At 60.6% G+C, this 20,798-nt stretch overlaps 3 protein-coding genes across 5 annotated transcripts in view; 2 read left to right on the forward strand and 1 right to left on the reverse strand.

The window, feature by feature from the left end:
* Window positions 1-3,320, reverse strand: part of PRPF6 (pre-mRNA processing factor 6) — a 47,963-nt gene extending 44,643 nt beyond the window's left edge. The window contains exons 1-2 of the mRNA XM_042930368.1: window positions 3,138-3,320; window positions 815-983 (exon numbers count right to left, since the gene is read on the reverse strand). Of these exons, the coding sequence (XP_042786302.1) occupies window positions 815-983; window positions 3,138-3,208 (240 nt within the window). The 5' untranslated portion in view covers window positions 3,209-3,320. The remainder of the gene's footprint in view (window positions 1-814; window positions 984-3,137) is intronic.
* Window positions 3,321-5,003: 1,683 nt separating this feature from the next.
* On the forward strand, window positions 5,004-9,276 carry SAMD10 (sterile alpha motif domain containing 10). Its single transcript, XM_042930085.1, has 5 exons — window positions 5,004-5,167; window positions 7,151-7,332; window positions 7,410-7,581; window positions 7,962-8,102; window positions 8,307-9,276. The coding sequence occupies exons 1-5, from the start codon at window positions 5,077-5,079 to the stop codon at window positions 8,327-8,329; spliced, it is 609 nt and encodes a 202-aa protein (XP_042786019.1). The 5' UTR covers window positions 5,004-5,076; the 3' UTR covers window positions 8,330-9,276.
* Window positions 9,277-12,007: 2,731 nt separating this feature from the next.
* Window positions 12,008-20,798, forward strand: ZNF512B (zinc finger protein 512B). 3 transcript variants are annotated; one of them, XM_042930371.1, is made up of 17 exons: window positions 12,008-12,047; window positions 13,964-14,089; window positions 14,379-14,521; window positions 14,889-15,017; window positions 15,137-15,831; window positions 15,914-16,140; window positions 16,257-16,328; window positions 16,426-16,572; window positions 16,736-16,860; window positions 16,932-17,024; window positions 17,231-17,329; window positions 17,429-17,599; window positions 17,829-18,023; window positions 18,268-18,369; window positions 18,672-18,734; window positions 19,297-19,395; window positions 19,749-20,798. In XM_042930371.1, exons 2-17 carry the CDS (start codon window positions 13,966-13,968, stop codon window positions 19,998-20,000), a joined length of 2,736 nt encoding a protein of 911 aa, XP_042786305.1. In that variant the 5' UTR covers window positions 12,008-12,047; window positions 13,964-13,965; the 3' UTR covers window positions 20,001-20,798. The 3 variants fall into 3 exon arrangements, with proteins under 3 accessions (XP_042786305.1, XP_042786304.1, XP_042786303.1); XM_042930370.1 differs by lacking the exon at window positions 12,008-12,047 and adding an exon at window positions 12,552-12,831; XM_042930369.1 differs by lacking the exon at window positions 12,008-12,047 and adding an exon at window positions 12,552-12,669.

The following is a 20,798-nucleotide window of genomic DNA, read 5'->3' on the forward strand; positions in this document are numbered from 1 at the left end:
GGACCAAGAGACACAGCCAGTGCAGTGCAGAGTCCTGGACTGGGTGCACCAGAAAAAGACACCAGGGGAAAACGGATGGAACGCAAATGAGGCCTACGGGTTAGGCACACAGCCAACAGTGTTGTGTCAATGTTAGTTTCCTGGTTTCAATAACTGTACTAAGGTCACATGAGATGAGGAGAAGCTAGTGAAGGCATTTTCCACGCGGTTGAGCGTCCGACTTCAGCTCAGGTCATGATCTCGCGGTCTGTGGGTTCGAGCCCCATGTCGGGCTCTGTGCCGACAGCTCGGAGGCTGGAGCCTGCTTCGGATTCTGTGTCTCCCTCTCTCTCTGCCCCTCCCCTGCTCACGCCCTCTCTCTCTCTCTCTCTCTCTCTCAAAAATGAATAAACGTTAAAAAAAAAATTTTTTTTAATCATTTCAGAATTGAAATTTTTAAAATCTTTTCCTCTGAGTAAAAATGCCACCTGTTAGAACACACATGAAGAAAACCTCGACTGGCCAAATACTAACTAACTAAGAGAGTATGCACTGAAACAAAATAGAGAATCATCACCGATTCCACCTGGAATTTTAATTATTAAAAACAAGCCAAGACAAAACCCCAGGGCTAGTACATCTCTTCTGAAGAGACAACAGTGCACGTATCTTTGTCCTGCTCCCTTCCTGCCCTCTGCTGAAGGTACCCTGGGCACAGCAGAGGTGCTAGCTGTACTGGCCTCTCTGAGCCCGTCGCCAGAGATGCCAAGGGCACACGGGGTCAAGAAGCTGGTCAGCCCTTCTGGGGACTGGCTGGGAGCGCGCCACAAGTCACCTCATCGTAGTTGGTGTCATTCAGATCCTCATCGTCATCATCTGCAGCTTGGCTTTTCTTCATCTGGTCCCCGACGGTCCTCTTGCCCGGGGGCGCGTGGCGGTCATCCACAGGGTCATTTGCGTCCCGGGCGGGCCCAATGTCTGACCGGGTGGTGAAGCCAGTGGCACTGCAGGAGACCCCAAGACACCCATTTATCCAGGCGAACTTGTTCCTTTGTTCTCCCTCCAGAGCCCCCGCTTAATAACCCCTCTTTTTCTCACATCTCTGGGAAGGCACCAAAGCGCCAGGCAGTAAGGAACCAAGCACGCTGTGCTCGCCAACGTTACTAGTCTGTTCTCTTCGGGACAGAAAGCTTCTGACCTACCCTGAGGAGGTTACCAAGGCCCCACATTCTCCTTGAGAGACTCACCAGAGCATCAGACCTCCCTCTGCCCAGGTTCCCACCTCCCATTTCCAATAACCTGCTGATCGCGTCCCCCACACATCCAAGCAGGCCCTCAACCCCAACGTGACCCAACCAGAATTCCTTTTCTGTGCTTATCCTGCAGCCGCCCTGGGGTGTTTCCAAGTACCAGGCGGGCACCAGACCACCGGCCTCACCTCCGTGCCCTCTTCTCCATCCCATCAGTACCAAGTTCTACTGAGTCTACCTCTGAAACCCCTCCTCCCCAAACCTTGACTCCCATCACAGCCGGTAACCAACTTCGCTACCCCTGCCTCTAGCCTGCTCGTTTCAGCGCAGTCTGACCATGGCGCTCTGACGGCTCTGTCTCTCCTACAGGAACTCTGGCCCCTCCACCTCTGCACCTTCCACCCAACAGACCCCTTGAGAGTCCCTCAGCTTCCTCCACACCAGGCCTTTTTTCTTCACCACCCAACACACAGCGTCAGTCACACACATTTCTACATCCCTAAATCCCAATCTTCTACCAAATAGGGCTCAAATGCTACCACTCGATAGAGCATTCCCTGACCGCTGGGACCCAAGAGTTCCAAATCTGTTCCTTTTTAGGGGCACCTGCATGGCTCAGTGGTTAAGCATCGACTCTTTTTTTTTTAATGTTTATTTATATTTGAGAGAGAAACAGAGTGTGAGCAGGGAAGGGGCAGAGAGAGAGGGAGACACAGAATCCGAAGCAGGCTCCAGGCTCTGGGCTGTCAGCACAGAACCCGACATGGGGCTCGAACCCACGAACCGTGAGATCGTGACCTGAGCCGAAGTCGGACACTCAACTGACTGAGCCCCCCAGGCATCCCTGCGTTGACTGCTGATCACAGTCTGTGAGTTCAATCAAGCCCCACATCCAATGCCTCACTGACAGCGTGGAGACTACTTGGGACTCTCTCCCTCCCTCTCCTTCTGCCCTTCCCCTCATGTACATGCGCGCTCTCTGTCTCTCTCTCAAAACAAATAAACTTTAGGGAAAAAAAGGCTTAAAAAATGAATCTGTTCCTCTTTATATATTTAGTAATGCAAAGACCTCACCTCTCCTGGTAGGTCTTCTGAAGATGATGCCAGTGAGACTTGTGTGTTCCCCACTCCAACCTTAACCCCCCACAGGGCAACCTGATAGCTTCCCTAAACAAATGAATAACCAAACAAATAGAATGATGATGACTGCTCATTTTTTCAACCTCTTGTGACAGTAATCCGTGTGACAGGCGCGGGAGACCCAGTCACAAGCCTCACAGATGCCCTGCCTGCCTGAGCTGAGAGTTCCAACACCCAGTGTATGACGACCAACACCACGGGGAAAGAAGGGGGCACTGGGAGCCGCCACACAGAGGAATCTGGCCGGGAAAGGACCACTTATGCTTTCCACAAGGGTGTGGGGTCTGCCTGGCCTGGGGAGAGTAGCCGCGGTGTTCCTACGACCCGTCAAAGATTCCCGTGGTCCTCACTGCAGACCTGCTCACAGATCATCTTACAGATCCAAACACGGGCTCACCCCCAACGCATGGTCAAAGCCCAAGCCTCGCGTCGTCTAGGGAGCAAGCAGAAGTGGTCCTCAGCTCTGGTCCACCCCAAAGCATCATTCTTCTACATGGATTAAACCAAGCCCAGGGACGTCTTGCAAACAGTGTGGCCACAGATCCTAATCTGTCATCCCTCTCGAGAAATCTTCCCCGTCGCCAAGCTCCCCAAATCCGACTGATTCCCGAGGAGAAGCGTCGGGTAGTGAGGACGGTCTTGTCCGGGCCCGGGCCGGCCCCCAGCCCCTCTTCCCCAAGCGCGCGCGGCCCGCTCTGCTCGCCGGGCCCCGGGGCCCGCGCCGCCGGCTCCCTCCCCTCAAGCGCCGCGGCTCGCCCCCAGCCTTACCCCCGGCCCAGCCCCGGCACATAGCCGAGAGGAGCGGGCATGCCCAAGAACGGCTTCTTCTTCTTGTTCATGGCGCCGGTGACGACCACCGCCGGAGAGGAAGAGGGGACGGAGGCCGCGACCGCAGGCAAAAGACCACAGACGTCCCAGGCTCCTCAGCAGGAAGAGCTCCCGGACCCTGCGTCACCCGCGCCCCGGAAGCAAAGGTCGCCGGCCGCACGAAGCCCCGCCCACTCCCCCCCCCCTCCCATTCCTCGGGCGGAAGTTCCTGAAAACCGACTTCCGGCACCGGCGAAGGGGCGGGGATGTGGCAGGCGCACGCGCGGGGCGCCTGATAGTGGGGAGGCGTGCGAACCGCCCAGCTGGAGACCTCCTGGAGCGACATCATCCTGGAAAAAAACCTGCAGGACCTCAAAACTCAGCCTGGGGCATCTTTACTTACTGCGTGCTTTCGACGCATTTCCGAGGAGACCTGCCTGCATGAGCGGGACCCATGGTCCCCTCCCCGAGTCCGCCTGACCGCCGGGGACCGCTCATAATCAGGCCTAGCCATTCACCTTTCCCTTCAGAATCGTCCTGGCCCTGGGGCAGGCCTTAACACATCTGAGCGGGGCTGCACCTGACTAGTTGTGGACAGCTTGTGTGCGGTGTATGTGTCCTGATCGTGGGCATACCTGTCTGCTCGTGCCCCAGGGTGCAGGCTGCTGTTCTAGTTCTCAGCGCTCAGGTTCCCCGGGCTCCAGTTCAGGCACCGGTCCCTGTACAGGCTCCACTCCCACCCCCACCACACCTTGAACATGGCAGTGAGGGCAGAAGTGCAGCCCCTACAGGGCCAATTGGCGAAAATAAGTAAAGGCAGTAGATATGTTGGGAACAATTCGGTATGTGGGCATGCGTGGCCACAGCATGTGGATGAATTCGGTGCAGATCTCTACTTGCGTGTGTTGGTGGACATGGGTACCAGTCAGATCACCTGTGCTCGTGTTTCAGGTGGACATACATGACGACTCTGCATACGTTTCTGTATCTCCGCGTGTACCTTTGCTCATTCTGTGAGACATCCTCCAGCAGCCCACATACACCTGGGGAGAGTGCTCAGACTTGGCAGAGCAAGCGAAACTCAGTGGGTAGCCTCTGGACAGGGCAGCCCCCAGCCCACCCTAGCACTTCTCAGCGGGGTCCTGGAACAAACACATCCCTCCTGCCTGCTGCAGCCTCCTTGGAGCTTCTCTCTCCTCCCCATTCCCAGCCAACCCCCTTTTGGTGCCACATCCTGAGCACTGAGTCAGATTCTGGGGCTACAGAGGGAAGGGGAGAGACCCTGGCTGTCTTCCTGGAGTTCACATTGTGGTGGGGGTTAAGAGAGGGTCTAGGGAAGCAAGTGCCCATTTGAGGAGAGATCTCTGGATAGGTGTGGAGAATGCGTAAATAAAGGAGTGAGGCGGTAATCTGAGGTAGGAGAACGAAGGGAAGTGGTTGCAAGGCATCGGTCTGGCCTTTGACCTGGGCTCCGGTGGACAGAAGATCCCAGGAGCAGGTAGGATACTCCCCTCCTACCCCTTCCTTCCCCGCGCGAAAAGATCGCATCTTTATTTCCCTGCCTCAGAAGCCCCTTCAGACGTCTGGATCCCGTGATAGGTGCACAGAATCACTGTTCCTCGAAGCCATGCCCAGGTGCGTAAGGTCGTCCCTTACCCTGGCAGACACCCTTTGCATACGCAGACCTGCGCGCCGCCGACACACCTCGGAGCTCCCGGAGCGCGCCCAGCACTCAGGGCTCAGAGGCAGGTGCCTCGCCGCGCAGACTCGCCGGGCGCGGGGACCGGCTCGGGCGCGGGGCCGGCTGGGGCGGGGCAGCGGCGCGCGTTCCCCGCCGGCCACACGGGCCGCCTTGCGCCCGGCGAGGGGCGTGTGCACGGGCCCGGGATCCTTGGGCCCCATGTTCACGGAGCTAAGGACCAAGCTGAGCCCCCCGCGAGGCCGCGCCGGGGCTGTGCGCGCCGGCTTCGGGGAGCGCCGGGATGTGGACGGTGAGCAGGGCTTCGGGGATATCGCAGGTTGGGGGCTCGAGGACCGAGAGGAACGGGGGCGGGAACTGGCAGACTCCAAGTGGCGGCTTGGCGCGGACTGGGGGGCGCGTCCTGGCCCAACGGGGTCTCCGGTGTCTTTGTCCTGAGCTGGGGCGGCGGGGCGGGTAGCCTCAGGCCTCGGGGATCAGCGCACCCTTGGCTGGGAGGAGGTTATGGGCTGGGGCTCCTGTCCTCAGGCTCGCACCATCCTGCGGTCACCTTTTCCGTCGCGCGAGCTCCCCTTCCTTCCCCAGCTCTTGCAGTGGGGCCGAGAGGGAGCCGAGGCCACAGTCGGGCTTGGGCGCCCCCGCCCCATTTTATGCTGGAATTCTGACGTTGGGGCTAAGAGGGAGGGACGGAACGACGGGCAGACGGACGGAAAGATGGAGATCCCTCCTGGTGCTGGGCAGGAAATGGGCGGGGCTCGGCTGTACCCTGACAGGTGCAGCGCGTTCGGTGGCGTCCGACTGGTTCGCCCGGAGCTTAGCTCTGGGGCCCCGGCCCTGCACGGCTCCGCTCGCGAGGCCCTGAGACGCGAGGCCGAGCGGCACAGGCACCTGTGTCCTGCAAGGTTTATTAATCTTTTTCCACGATACTAGAAGCCACAACGGGGCAGCCACACCGCACCTGGACCTCAATTTTAGAGTCACCTGGTGTCATCCAATTCCAGAACGTTGTAAGAATGAAGGGGGGATGTTAAGTCGGAGGAATCTTAAGGGGTAGAAGGAGGGGAAGTAATGGGTTTTCCCCGATACCGAGACCTCTTGGGCACATCGCCAAACCCTGCCCTCAGTTGTGGCTGCGAGGTTGTGTCCATGGGAGGCAGGGTCTCTCATTCGACTGCTGAGAGCCAGTGGGGCAAGCGCCCTGGCCAAGAACCTGATTCTGCCTGCTGAGTTGGGGCCTGGATGCTGTAAAGATGAGGGGACCCCTGGGCCCTATATCTCCCTAGGGTTCTGTTGACTTGTGGATACCACACAGAGCCTTTGTCCACCCACCCACCCATCCATCCATCCATCCATTCATTAATCCACAGTATTTCTGGGCACCTCCTTTGTGCCCAGACCTGTGCAAGGTGTTGGGAGGAGCTCATCGGGGTGTCTGCCCTCCCATGACCTATGTCAGCATCAAGCCCAGAAATGAGAGTGAAACTGAAACTTCAAGAGTAAAATGAAGTCTGTGTGGGGAATAGAGGGTGCAAGGTGTCACTGGGCCCTCTGAGCATACGGCTGGACCCTGCACAACTGTGCTGAGCAGCCCATGCCCTCTGGAAGCCCACTACCCCCAGGAGCTGTCCTGAGCCAAGGGCTCTGCGGCAGGTGGAGGAGAGCAATCCTGGTTGTTGGCTGACCCAGAGTTCATTCAGGCCTCTTGTTGGTGGGTCAGCAGATGAGCAGAGCACAACAGGGCAGGAGCCAAGTCTCAGATGCTAGGTATGGCTGCAGAGACTGGGTGCCCTCACTGGTGAGGGGCAGGCAGCATACTCAGGGGGTTCCCACCATGCAGGCTCTCCCAGGACATAGGGGCCATTGCTCCCTCACAAGCAGGTCCTGTCTGTGTGCCCCACTCTGGTTCAGCACGTGTCAGCCCAAGGCAAGGGTAAGATCAGGCCTGACTCAGGATAGCCCCTCGCCAGGCTATAAGTCTTAGGCTCCCTGGTGGGCACATTTCCTCTCTAATCTAGGCACAGTCCTGTTCCCCAGAGTATGAACTGTGTACTCAGAAAAGGAAAGGTGTTTCTAGGTCGTCATCCTTGGGCCGGGTGGGTGCTCAAGACAGCTCTTGTGTACTTCCTTTCTGCCTTTGGGGGGTGGGGAACCTCTAACTGGGAAGGTGGCTCTCTGTGTTGGGAGGGAAGATGGGTTGGGCAGGGAGCTGGTTTGCAGAGAGAGGGTCTTCTGGCCCTGTCCCTGACCACTCTGACCAGGCACCCGTGCTCTACAGCCACGGCACACTTCAGCTTCTGCCGAACCCTCCTGGATCACACAGTGTCCACTGAGAGCATCCCTTGTCACCTGCCTCGGACGCCAGGCACCAGCCTCACGTGGCACGACTCCCGTAGCCAGAGGGCCGCTGGCGGCCGGCCAGTCAAGCTCCTGCAGCAGCCTGGCACAGAGGCCCCCCAGGTACCCACCCAGCGTACCCACCTCAGCCCCTGCCCTCCCCATCACCTCACTCCACCTGCCACCCATCTCCCCTGCAGGGCCGGCTATACTCCGACCACTATGGTCTGTACCACACAAGTCCCTCACTGGGTGGCCTGACGAGGCCTGTGGTTCTGTGGAGTCAGCAGGACGTCTGCAAGTGGCTCAAGAAGCACTGTCCCCACAACTACCTCGTCTACGTGGAGGCCTTCTCCCAGCACGCCATCACAGGTACCCTCAGTTGCTGGGGGTGTGAGGGGCATAAGGATCCCCTGGAGAGCCCCCCTCAGCCTGCCTCAGTTTCTTTTGCTATCATTTCTTCCTGTCTTCTGTTTCCTTCTAGTCAACCTCTCCTTCTGGGTTTGTCTCTTTGCAGAATCTGCCATTGCCTCCCCAGTGCATTTCTATCTTTTTCTGGCTTTTCTCTGCCCCGGCTCTGTCCGTCCTTGCCTTTCCTCTGCCTGTCCCCCTCTTTCCTCTCCTTATTTCTCTGTCTCTGCCTCTCTTTCTCTTTAAGTCTATGTCCCCCTCTTCTCCCCCCGCTTCTGCCTTGGCTCTTAATGCTCCTTGCGTGTTGACCTTGGCTTGACCCCTCCTCCCCTCTCTCCCAGGCCGGGCGCTGCTGAGGCTGAATGGGGAGAAACTGCAGCGGATGGGGCTGGCACAGGAGGCGCAGCGGCAGGAGGTGCTGCAGCAGGTGCTGCGCCTGCAGGTGCGCGAGGAGGGGCGGAGCCTGCAGCTGCTGAGCCAAGGTCAGTGGGAGGAGCCAGGGAGGCCTGAGAGTCTTGGGGGCGTGGGGGGGGCAGGGGGAGAGGCTGGGCCATGGGGCCAAGAGGAGGGTGGGTGAGTTGACCTCAGGGGGGCGGCTGTAGGACGCTGGTAAGGGCCATCCTGTGCCTGGCAGAGTGGAAGACGCCAGAGATCTCCACCCCTCCTCACCCCTACCCACCCCGTAGCCTCCTTTGGAAACATGTCCTAGCTGCTGCCTGAGGCTTGAACCCCAGACCCCAGCACTGTGACCGGAGCCTGTGGCAAGGATGACGCATAGCTGGCACACAGCCCCTCTCGGACCCTGCAGGAGGCCCCAGGGGCTGAGCCCAGCCCGATGGACAGGTGGGACCAGGATTGCCATCTCTGGCTGTGCATTCTGGGCCGTTGAGCAGGTGCGGGCTGCTTGGGTATGGCCCTTCCTTGCAGGACCTGAGCCCAAATGCACCCTCTGGTGCTGCTGGCAGCGTGTGGGGCAGCTACTTGGAGCCAGAGCAGGGTCTGGTTATCCCCCTAGACTCCCGGGGAGTCTGTTTATTTATATTCCCTTCACCCACACTGATGTCTGTGCCCCTGTTGCCTGCTGAATCACGCTTCCTTTGGGCATCCTGCCCTCCCCCAGGGCAAGAGTTCTGTCTGTCTGCCCATTTGTCCAGTTCTACACCCTCACCCAGCATCTAGAGGACAGGCGGAATAAGCTGTGGAAGCTCCCTCTGGCGAGTGCCCTCCCCTGCCCCACCCAGATAATCAGCAGCAGCCGCATCCCCAGGCACACCATGCCAAGTGCGTGCCCTCGTGATTTCTGAAACCCTCGCCACGCCCCCATCTGTTCCCAGGAACTGTGGCAAGAGAGGTCTGGGGGTTGCTCAGGCGCCCAAGACCTAACCCAGCACTATGAGCACCCTATGACGGGGATCAGGCCCAGCTGTCTCCTGGCCTTGGGTTTGGGTGTCCCCCCTCCTCCCACGGTTGCGGAGGCTGCCTCTGAGGGACAGTTGTGGGCATGTATTCTCACTGCTCCTCTCCCAAGAAAATCTGAATTCACACAAGAGACTGTCCTGAGGGCTGTGCCCCCAACCCCTGCCCACCAGAGATCCAGCCAGCACCTGAGCAACCACTCTGTGAGCCAGAGGGCCCAAGGTTTGTGATTGGTGCTGCCCAGCAGAGGGACAGTGAGGGCAGTCCTGGTAGCCCCCACCTTCTTGTTCCTCTGCCTGCCCACTCCCCTAGGGAGCCCTGAAAATCTCAGGGATTGAGGCTGAGCCTCCAGCCTCCTCTCTGTGCCCCAAGCCAGCCTCCAGATGGGAAGTGGCTTGTTGCAGGTCCCGAGTGGGATTTGGATAACTGGCCTGGTGCCCCCTATCCCACCGGCCCCAGTAGGAAGCCCCCTCGTCCTTTCTGGCCACCCTGATTGCCACAGCCCGCCTTGTGCCATCACAACGTTGTCTTCTCCAGGGGGCCCTTCCTATCACTGCCGCAGTCTTCTCCCTCCTTTGTCTTGCCCCCCACCCTGCCATGCTTGTCTTGTCTTCTTTGTTTTGCGCTTTTTTATATTCTGACAAAGACCAGAAATAAACCTGGTTCTCAACTGCCCCAGTGTGGTGTTTGGCTCAGGCCAACTGGGTGTTTGAGAGTGGGAAGAGTCCTGGATGGAGGGCCCCTGGCTGTGGGAGGAGGCAGTGCCCGGTGCCCAGTTCAGGTGTCTCCACAGGGCCACTAGGGGGCAGTGGTGTCGCATCTTGACAGCACACCTGTTTACCCCAGGGATGGGTGGGGAATCCTGGGCTCAGCCCTGTGGACTGCAGCCAGATGCACGGACACAGGTGAGTTACTTTCCTGGGGCCTCCATGACGAATGACAGCTGGGAAGCTTAACACAACAGAAACTGATTTCATCACAGTAATGCAGGCTACCAGTCTGAAAACCAGCAGGACCACAGTCCCTCCCGGAGCACAGGATAGAACCCTTCCTCACCTCTCCCAGCTTCTCGCGGCTGCTGCGGGGATCCCTGGGCACATCACTCCCATCTCAGCCCGTCGTGGTCAAATCACCTTCTGTGTCATATCTTCCTCTTACAAGGAAACTTGTCGCTGGATTTAAGGGCCACCTGGATAATCCCAGATGATCTTCTCACCTCAAGACCCTTAACTTAAGATCTGCAAAGACCTTTTCTCCAAATAAGGCCCCATTCGTGGGTTCCAGGGATTTGACATGGCAATCTTTGGAGGGCCCCCATTAAGCCCCTGACACAGGGTAATGCCCTAACATAGGAAACACATGGGTCACAACAACACCCTGACACATGTGCCCACACAGCAACCAGACACATGGTAATGCAGAGGCAGAAACTGACCACGGGAGTCTGGAGACACAGAGACAGTGATGCTGGTTTCCAGATGCACACTACACCGTGATACACAGTGACCCCCTAACAGAAACACAGGGGGCACAGGACACACAATGCCCTGACATCCAGACATTCTATAGCCTGGAGACACATCTGCTAAGATACAGATTTCCCTCCACACACGCACACACACACACCTTCCAACTGGTCACCTGGATACTAACATACAGATAGGCATGTTTTCCCCTAGTATGGGACACGTAGACATAACCCTGACATCAGACGTCTACACAGGAGACTGCCCGGCACACGTGGTCACTGAGGCACACACCTATCAACAGACGTGGACGTGCTCCATGCGTGGACATGCAGACTTACACGGGGAAAGATGAGAAACCTGGCTGGGTCTCACTCACTGACCCCTCCCCCAACCCTGGATGTCCTGTCCCCAGGGTGGGCACGGTCAACGAGGGAAGGACATTTCCTCTTCCTCCTGGGGCCACATGGACCTTTCTCTGGCTCTGATTTCCAAGGGAAGTTCTAACCCAATGAACGCTCCAGAGAGGGCCCCTACCCCTCTCTCTGGCGGCACTTTGTGCCAGCCATTAGAGAAGCAGGTCTCAAGAGTCCCCATGAGGAGAGGCAGACCCTAATCTGACCGTGTCTTTTGTGCCCTGCCCTGAATCTATTGCAGGGTAGACAGAAGGGTGGCGTGGGGGGAGGTGCCGGGGGTGGGAAAGGCTTCAGGGAAGGAGGTGTGTCTTGTAACTCCGTTTCCCAACTAGCACCTCTTCCCCTGCTTTATTCACTCCCAAATCCTGGTAGGGATGGTACCCCATTACCCCCGGCCCTGATACCAGTGTCCCCTGGGTTCTGGGGCAAGGCAGAGCAAGGCACTGGCCCTGGCCACCCCCACCCGAAGCAGACAGAGGCTGGTCCAGTGGTCAGTAACCCCACAGAGCCCATGGCCTCAAACTGCTCCCCCAGCACTGTTAGTAGCCAGGCGGTCCCCTGACTGTGGCCACAGGCAGAGGTGGGCACAGGGCCGGTTGGAAGAGATCCAGATCCTGCTTTGCAGGCCCCAGTCTCCCAGGGGCCAGGAGTTCAGGCTCCCAGAGGACGGTGGTCTCCATTGCTGCACCTTCCCAGGGCCAACACCTAGAGGCATCTGGTCGCTTCAATCCGCGTACATTGGGATCGGGGCAGTTCCCAGCGTCCCGATAGTGCCTCAGTTTACCCCACTGCCTGAAAAAACGCCTCTTGCCCTACGGGCGGCATAACGGGCCACTTTGCACTGGAGCCCCAGCGGATGGAGGCGACGGACCCAGGAGCCGGGAGAGGGGGCCGGGCCGATGGGCCCCCTTCCCCCCCAACCCGTTCCTCCCCGTCGCGGAGCGGCTGCAGGAATACCGCGAGAGTTCGCCCCCTCCCCCCCTACAGTAAAACTGTCAAAGGTGGGAGGGGCGGGAGCGCGCATGTGCGCAGCGCGGCGCGCAGCCTGCGCCGCCCGGACCCCGCGCCCCGCGCCCCGCGCCCCGGCCCCGGCCCCCCGCCTCGGCCGCCGTCCCGCAGGGCGCCGCAGGTAAGCACCCGGCCGCGCCCTGGGCCGGACCCCGGGGCAGCCCTCGCTCGGCCGCGTCCCCGACCCTGACCCCGCACGCAGGTCGTCGGGGGGGGGAACCGGGCCCGGAGCCCCCGCCCGCCGCCCCCCGCCGCGCCCCGACCCCCCCCACCCCGCCCCGTGCCGCGCCCCGCGCCCCGCGCCGGCGCCGCGCTCCTGTCTCCTCCTTCTCCAGAAAAAGTCGCCATTTTGGTTCACTGCCTTCGCCCCCCCCTCCCCCCCTGCACCCGCGATCGGCCCTTTCGGGGCCAGGCCGGGGCCCCGCACCCCGGCTGCAGGTGACAGGTGTGTGGCGAGGCCAGTCTCCAGGTGTACGTTTCCTGGCCGGGTTCATCCGCGCGCCCGGCCTGTGCCGAGGTCCCCCCGCCAGCGTTGCTTGTGGCGCCCCCTCCCCCCTGCGAGGGTCCCACCTTTGCCACCCTGCTGGGTCCTCGGACAGGGTGGAATCTCTTTTCCTCCTGTTGTTCTAGTCACAGGTCGTGGATGGAAGGAGGGTGTCTGCCCCCCTAGGCCAGCCCTGGCCCCAGGCCCCCCAACTCTGAGTTCTCCACCCAAGCCGGAGAGATTGCAAAGTGGGTTCTTGGTAGGCACCAACATCCCAGGCTGGTGGAATCATCATGGCGTTGGGATGACTGATGCTGGCATGTCTCCTTTGGAAGTTTTGGTGTGAAGACTTCAGAGAAGTTTGTTTAGGCCCGTGTAGACCCGAACCTCCCCCTGGGCCCTGGATATGGGCACCCCCTTGGTAATGAGCAGTGATTGTCCTTACCAGAGACCTCAGTCTCTGGACCCCCTCTAGGCCCTGCAGTCCCTCCCCGCTTCCTCTGATGTAAGTTCATTAGGAACTGCCAGAGGAGGGGCTGCCTGCCCACACAACACCCCCCCCCCCCCCCCACCACCCTTCCTGTGGCCTTAGGTGTCCCTGTAGGAGGATCCTGTAGGGCTGAGCTCAAGAGTCCCTCCCCAGAGCTCTCAGGGTCTGGAGTCCCCCAGCAGAACAGGCCCAGGATGTCCAGCCTCAGGCAGCGGGGTAATCCCTGTGGCCGATGGCCTGGCAGTTTCTGGAGTGGCACTGGTGGACCTGTAGGTGGGGGGGACAGATAGGCTTTTGAGGGTGGAGGTGGAGAGGAGGTCAGCCAGGTAGAGGGTGGCTGAGGGATTCCTGCTGGAGACAAGGCTGAGAAGAAAGTCAGGTAGAATGGTTCAGCTGGCATGGGGACTAGAAACAGGTGCTCCTGGGATCCTCAGTCCTTGATCTGCTCCCCCCCCCCCGCCCTCGCCAGGGGAATTTATTCAGTTGAGTAGGCTAGGGGCCTGCAGTGCCCATCTTGGCCATCTTCCATCTGTGTCCTGGAGAGAAGGGTCCAGGGGTGCATGTCCAGGTGGGGTGGCATTGCCTTTGGTCTGACTGGGGCTGTGGAGTAAGGTGTCCCAAGGTGCTGGGCCACAGCAGCTTGTGAGCTAGCAGCCATATTAGTGTCATAATTGGCCCCTGGGAGGGATGCTGTTGGTCTCTTTCTTCCTGAACGCTCCACCTCTTCAGGGGCTGCCCCCAGCTCAGTACCAGGTACGATCCATGGCACGTTTTAGGACTGTGTGTCTGGGGACAAAGGAAGTCTATGAGAGCTGATGAGGGTTTCAGGACAGTTAGGTGCTTCCAAGATGATTGTGTCTCCTGGATAATCTGGGGAGACCTCAGATGGGGAGCCCCTCCCCTAAACCAGAAGCCTCCATCACCTACCATACATGCACAGGTGGGCAGGCTCTCCTCCCCTGAGCCGGAGAGGGGCCTATCTGGGGGCAGGGTTTAAGAGTAGTCCGTTCAAGTCCTGAGTCGGGCCCGGTGAGCCTCACGGGTTTGTCTACTTGCTCTGCAGAAATGACCGATCCCTTCTGTGTTGGAGGAGGCCGCCGGCTCCCCGGATCCACCAAGAGTGGACCTGGGAAGGATGGAGGCCGGAACGAAGTCCGACTTCCTGTGCTGCATGACCCACCAAAATTGGGTAAGAGGGATCAGGCCAAGGTCAACTCCAGGTGACCACAGGCAGCTGCTACTGGTTGCGGGACTCCTTTTCAGCTCCCAGCTCCCCCAGTAGTCTAGTTCCTGGGTGCTCAGCTGGGCCGCCTGGGCCCCTGGATTCTTGTCCTAGGCTGACTACAGTCACAGTCTCCCACTCCCCATGCTTCGCTGTGGGGGAAGTGGGGCTTCCTCCAGGCCTGAGCAGCCCCCTGGGTGGCAGGTGAGGCTGTGGGGAATGCAGCTTCCAAGCCTTGGCATATCATGTGTTGCAGGGATGCCGGTGGTCCGGGGCGGGCAGACAGTGCCCAGCCAGGGCCCACTCTGCTTTGACCCGGGAAGTCCAGCCAGTGATAGGACGGAAGGGAAGAAAAAGGGGCGTCCGAAAGCCGAGAACCAGGCCCTCCGAGACATTCCTGTGAGCTCCCTGAAGGCTGGGGTGGGACTCATGCTGGGGTCTGCTTGTCAAGGCCACCACCCTGCCTTTGCTTCCTTTTCACACACCAGCCCCAAGCCCTCAGCTTGCGTCAGAGGTCGCTCCGTGCTTTCTGGCTTCACGGTGCGCCCTGGGACCCAGTGGGTCACGTTTGTGGGGTTCCTAGAACAGGTCAAGTACACCGTCGCTGCTTGGGGTGGCCTGAATCTTGCTGCAGTTCTGAGGTTGAAGGGCTCCTCGAGCCTGTCTGCCCTGCGGGCCTGGGGAGGAGACTGAGGCTGGGCATGGGTTGGGTTGGCAGAGACTTGGCTGGCTGAGGGGTCAGCAGCCTCACCTTTTCCATGTCCAGCTCTCCCTGATGAACCAGTGGAAAGATGAATTCAAGGCGCACTCAAGGGTGAAGTGTCCAAACTCAGGGTGCTGGCTGGAGTTCCCCAGCATCTACGGGCTCAAGTACCATTACCAGCGGTGCCAAGGGGTAAGGGGCTGTGGGGCAGGGAAATAGAGGCCTGGGGCCCGCCCTGCCCCACCTGTCTGCTCAGGGTGTGTCTGGGCAGAGGCCTGGGCTGCCATCCCATGCCTGCCCTCTCCACCCAGGGTGCCATCTCAGAAAGGCTGACCTTTCCCTGCCCCTTCTGTGAGGCTGCATTCACTTCCAAGACCCAGCTGGAGAAGCACCGGATTTGGAACCACATGGACCGACCCCTGCCTGCCCCTAAGCCTGGGCCGGTCAGCCGGCCGGTCACTATCAGCCGGCCCGTTGGGGTCAGCAAGCCCATTGGAGTGAGCAAACCCGTCACTGTTGGCAAACCCGTGGGTGTCAGCAAACCCATCGGCATCAGCAAGCCAGTGACGGTCAGCAGGCCTGTGCCGGTCACCAAGCCAGTGACGGTCAGCAGACCTGTGCCGGTCACCAAGGCTATCACGGTCAGCAGGCCTGTGCCGGTCACCAAACCCATACCGGTCACCAAGTCCGTGCCGGTCACCAAACCCGTGCCGGTCACCAAGGGAGTGAGTCTCAACAAGCCAGTGCCAGTCACCAAGTCCGTGCCGGTGACCAAACCAGTGACCATCAACAAACCGGTGCCGATGACAAAACTTGTGACAGTTACGAAACCCATGCCAGTCACGAAGCCGGTGACGGTCAGCAGGCCCATTGTGGTCAGTAAGCCAGTGACGGTCAGCAGGCCCATTGCCATCAGCAGACACACACCACCTTGCAAAATGGTGCTGCTGACCAAGTCCGAGAACAAAACTCCTCGAGCCACAGGGAGGAGCAGTGGTAAGAAAAGGTACGGGGGTTCCTTCCAGGTTGGAGGTGGTAACAGGGTCAGAAGTGGGCCCTCCTGCCCCTCACCTGCCTGCTCCCTGCAGGGCTGCGGACAGCCTGGATGCATGCCCCATCCTGCCAAAGCAGGCGAGGCCGGAGAATGGGGAGTATGGCCCATCCACCACGGGCCACACCTCGGCCTTCCAGCTGAGCACAGACCCCGGCAGCAGCCCCCTTTCTCTGGGCAGCAGGCCCTTGGGGAGCAAGGAGGCACCGAGGGCCACAGGCCCTGTGTCCCCACCTGAGGAGGGAGCGGAGCGCACAAAGCACAGTAAGACGAGAGGGGGGAGGCAGTGGCTGGGGTGGGGGTAACGGTCTGTTGGCCCAGGCCTCCCGACGGTTATTTGACCAGAAACCCTGGGCCCTGTTTTCTCTCCCCCGAGTCAGGAAGGAAACAGAAGACACCCAAGAAGTTTACAGGGGAGCAGCCGTCCATCTCAGGGACCTTCGGACTCAAAGGTGAGGCCCTAGCCAGTACAGCATCTGGGGCTCGACACATGCACAAGTGTGCCTGCACCCTTGGCTCACACCTGCCCCACCCCGTATGTGCACACAGGCCTGGCCAAGGCAGAGGACAAATCCCGCATGCACCGTGCCAAGAAGCAGGAGGGGCCGGGCCCCGAGGATGTGCGCAAGAAGGTGCTGGCTCCTGCTAGCACGGTCAGCAAGGACGTGCCGGCCCCCACGGCCCACCCAGCTCCAGGTGGGGGGGCTGCCATGTGCAGGGCCCAGGACAGATCTCAACTCTGGGGCGGATCCTGGACCACAGGGACTGGGGGCTGAGTGTGGACCGTGGGTCCTGTGCTTGGCATCCAGGGCGTCCGGGAGCCCCCACCAGCCCCTGAGGCCCTGGCCCTGCCCTACAGGTGGCCCTGAGGAGCAGTGGCAGCGGGCCATCCATGAACGGGGGGAGGCTGTCTGCCCCACCTGCAATGTGGTCACCCGAAAGACCCTCGTAGGGCTTAAGAAGCACATGGAGGTGTGTCAGAAGGTAAGGCTGCCCGGGGTCCCAGGCGGGGAAGTGCCCAGACTCAGCTTCTCACGACAGGGGCATGTCTGCAGCTACAGGATGCTCTCAAGTGCCAGCACTGCCGGAAACAGTTCAAGTCCAAGGCCGGCCTCAACTACCACACCATGGCGGAGCACAGCGCCAAGGTACTCCCTGACCCACCAGCCGCTAGCCTCCTAGTCCATCTCACCCCACCCCACCCTGCCTGCCCTGCCCACTGACCTCTCGTCCCCACGTGGCAGCAGAACTTACTGGTTCCCATGCCTGACCTTGGACACCTGTGGCCCTGACCCCTGGGCTGGGGCAGGGGCCCTGTGGTGGTGGGGATATTAAGGCTGGGCCTGCCCCCCAGCCCTCTGACGCCGAGGCCTCGGAGGGGAGTGAGCAGGAGGAGCGGGAGCGGCTGCGCAAGGTGCTGAAGCAGATGGGGAGGCTGCGCTGCCCCCAGGAGGTCAGTGGGATGGGGGGGGGGCGGGGCGCACTGCGCGGGGCGCTGGGCGTGGGGTGGGACACAGCCCCTTGCTGGCCACTTACCCGACTCTGACCCCAGGGCTGCGGGGCCGCCTTCTCCAGCCTCATGGGCTACCAGTACCACCAGCGACGCTGCGGAAAGCCTCCCTGTGAAGTGGACAGCCCCTCCTTTCCCTGCACCCACTGTGGAAAGACCTACCGCTCCAAGGCCGGACACGATTACCACATGCGCTCGGAGCACACAGCCCCAGTGAGCAGCCTGTGGCCTGGGTCCTCTTGCCCCTGGGGTACCAAGCATGTGTGTCGCGTGCCATCTGCTGCGTGTGCTCCCCCTTCCCTTTCTGGGGGCCACGTGCATGGGGCCTAGCAAGCCTGGGACCCCTGAGTGCCCGTGTTCGCTGCCTGGGGCACGTACCTCTGTCTCTCTGCGCCCCGTGCCACTTGGTCCCTGTTGCTCACCCTGTCTTCCTGCTCTGCAGCCGCCTGAGGAGCCTGAGGACAAGCCCCCCGAAACTGAGGACCTCTTGGGTGTGGAGCGGACCCCCAGCGGCCGCATCCGCCGCACGTCAGCCCAGGTTGCCGTGTTCCACCTGCAAGAGATTGCAGAGGACGAACTGGCTCGAGACTGGACCAAGCGGCGGGTGAAGGATGACTTAGTACCTGAGACTGCCCGGGTGAGCTGCCGCTGGGCCCCCGGCTCCCGTCCCCGAACAGGGTGTGACCTAGCTTGGGGTCCCCTGCAGCGGCCCCGCCCCTGCGACTTGGCCCATTTGCTGGCCTTCCAGGTTCACATCTGCCATCTGTGGGGGGCACAGTCAGGTCCTTGGAGCAGGTGGGCTCGGCTCTGGCCTGGCATTCAGTAGCCTCCCATTAACACAGGCCCCCTGGGCTCACCCTGGTGCTCACCTGCTTTTACAGCTCAACTATACTCGGCCAGGCCTCCCCACACTTAACCCCCAGTTGTTGGAGGCGTGGAAGAATGAAGTCAAGGAGAAAGGCCACGTCAACTGCCCCAATGACGTGAGTTGGGGCAGGCTGGTGGGTGGGTGTGGGGACCCTGGGGCTGAGGAATAAAGAGCCCAGGTGTGGCCCTGGGTAGGAGGTCTCCAAGTGATCAGCCAACCTGTGATCCCTGCAGGGTCCTTAGATGGAGCCCCATAATCTCAGCTTTAGAGGTCTAGCCTGCCCATATCCCAGGACCCCTGGGGTCAAGCCCCCCACTTACCCCAGAGGCCCCATAATCCCTCAGCCAGGGGTACACGTGTGTCTGTGTGGGGACATCCGCTGGGAGGCCCTCCCCCACTGTTGTCTCCTGTCCCCAGTGCTGTGAAGCCATCTACTCCAGTGTGTCCGGCCTTAAGGCCCACCTCGCCAGCTGCAGCAAGGTCAGTCCCCTGGCCCTTTCCCGTGGTGGGGTAGGTGCTCTGCACTCCCAGCCAACCCTTAGGGGCTCCGGCATGTTGGGTGTGTGACCCCACCCCGGTGGGGCAGGGACTGGCCAGTGCCCGATGGCCAGCCCAGCCCGGGACACTTCAGCATTCTCCAACCCTATCCATGAGTCCATTGGCCCAAGTTGTTCTGCCCACAGGGGCTTCTCGTCTGTGTGGGTGTAAGCGGGCACAGTGGACCTGGGCTTGGAGTGAGGGGCCTTAGGCCAAGGCTGCAGCCCTTCCCCGAGGCACCTTCCTCTTCCCATCCTCTCCTTATCCCTTACCTCCCCTGCAGCGGGGGCAGCTCAGAGGTCCTGCCACACAGAAGCCTTGATGGGTCCCTAAGCTCACCCATTGAGCACCCAACAAGATGAGCTGTAGTTGCTGCCCCGACCCTATAGCCACACAGGTGCGGGAAGAGGGCCGGGGTTCCCTGCTTAGATCTGGTGCTTCTGGTATTCCAAGGGGTGGGGGTGGGGTCCAATATCTGGGGGCTGGCCTGCCTGATGCCTTGCAGGGAGACCACCTGGTGGGAAAGTACTGCTGTCTGCTGTGTCCAAAGGAGTTCAGCTCTGAGAGTGGCGTCAAATATCACATCCTCAAGACCCATGCAGAGGTGGGATGGGCTGAGACACCTGCTGAGCCTGCAGCAGATGGGCTGGCCCCAGGCAGGGGACTGGGCCAGGGCGGGAATGGGGGGGTAATAGCTTGTGTGGCCTTTGAGCAAGCAGCCAAGGTTGAGAAATCTGGTGGTTTCAAAAAAAAAAAAAAACAACAACAAGAAAAGGAAAGAAGAAATCTGGTGGGGTTGTTTCAAAGTGGCTTCTGGCTTCCCTGGAGGCCGGGAGGAGCTTGGGCACCACTCCCCCGCACTCTGAGCAGGAGGCACCATAGCGCAGCGGCCTGCCGGGCCCCAGTGCCTAGCATCCTCCTGCCTCGGGGTCTACATTGCGGGCTTTTTCTTTCCAGAACTGGTTCCGTACTTCGGCTGACCCACTTCCCAAACACAGGAGCCAGGACTCACTGGCACCCAAGAAGGAAGAGAAGAAGAGTCTGGCAGGTGGGAAGAAGCGAGGCCGAAAGCCCAAGGAGCGGACCCCTGAGGAGCCCGCACCCAAGATGCCCCCACGTCGAGACGACTGGCCCCCAGGAGGCAGAGACAAAGGGGCCCGGGGCTCCGCTGGCCGGAAGGTGGGAGCCAGCAAAGCTCCTGAGAAGTGAGCAGAGTGGCTGGCAGGTGGGTGGGGCCTGGTCCCCACACTGGACACCAAGCCCACTCTGTTGAGGGTGGGGGTAGCTAGCTCCAGGACCTCCTGCCCTCCAGTTCTCCACCCCCCACCCCTGCCTATTCATCTGTCCAGCGGAGGCAGCCAGTCCCTCTCTCCTTCCTGACGGCCCTTCCCGTGTGCAGGCTGCACAGGGCACACCTGGGCTGGTTCTCTGGGGGGAGGCCTGTGGCAGCAATGGAAGTGCAATAGCTTGGAGGGACATTTATGGGCCTGGTGGAGTCTGGGGCCCTGGATGGGCAGGAAGAGGGTCTGTGGCTTAGGCCTCAGCGCCACGGGGTAGAGCAAGGCAGGCAGATGGCCTTCACCATGCAAGCTCCCGGCCCCGTCTGCTTTCTCAGGCCCAAGGCTTGGGGGTCCTCGGTGACCCATGGTTCTGGGCTGATGAGGGCACCTGAGCAGCCTCACCTTTCTACCCAACACTGGACCCCAGCACCCCCAGCTACCTCCCAGGACAGACCCTGAGTCTGACTGCTACCATGCTGACCAGACAGCCGCCCTACCGTGGCCTCCCTCGTCCTTCCACATTTGGCTCCTCTGCTTCTGTTCTCTACCTCTCCAGGCCCACCCTCCCCTGCCTGTGTGACCCCTGCTGTGCTCGGGCCCCTGCCCCACTGGCCCCTGTCCGTCACAGTGGGTGGAGGTGGCCCTGTTCGTGGGCTCTCCTGCCATCCTGTCTTCATGGGTGCTCCCTGCCTGGGGCAGGGGGAGGGTTCTGCTCTCACCTGCAGGG

This window comes from Panthera leo, chromosome A3, assembly GCF_018350215.1.
Source record: "Panthera leo isolate Ple1 chromosome A3, P.leo_Ple1_pat1.1, whole genome shotgun sequence".
Lineage (NCBI taxonomy): Eukaryota > Metazoa > Chordata > Mammalia > Carnivora > Felidae > Panthera > Panthera leo.

What these genes read in the sequence shown, in the direction of transcription:
- SAMD10 (XM_042930085.1), top strand. Translation starts at nt 5,077, where the DNA reads ATGTTCACGGAGCTAAGGACCAAGCTGAGCCCCCCGCGAGGCCGCGCC. An exon ending in GGAGCGCCGGGATGTGGACG is followed by an intron (nt 5,168 to 7,150) that starts GTGAGCAGGGCT and finishes CGTGCTCTACAG; the next exon opens with CCACGGCACACTTCAGCTTC. An exon ending in CTGGCACAGAGGCCCCCCAG is followed by an intron (nt 7,333 to 7,409) that starts GTACCCACCCAG and finishes TCTCCCCTGCAG; the next exon opens with GGCCGGCTATACTCCGACCA.
- ZNF512B (XM_042930371.1), top strand. Translation starts at nt 13,966, where the DNA reads ATGACCGATCCCTTCTGTGTTGGAGGAGGCCGCCGGCTCCCCGGATCC. An exon ending in ATTACCAGCGGTGCCAAGGG is followed by an intron (nt 15,018 to 15,136) that starts GTAAGGGGCTGT and finishes CTCTCCACCCAG; the next exon opens with GGTGCCATCTCAGAAAGGCT. An exon ending in AGCGGAGCGCACAAAGCACA is followed by an intron (nt 16,141 to 16,256) that starts GTAAGACGAGAG and finishes CCCCCGAGTCAG; the next exon opens with GAAGGAAACAGAAGACACCC.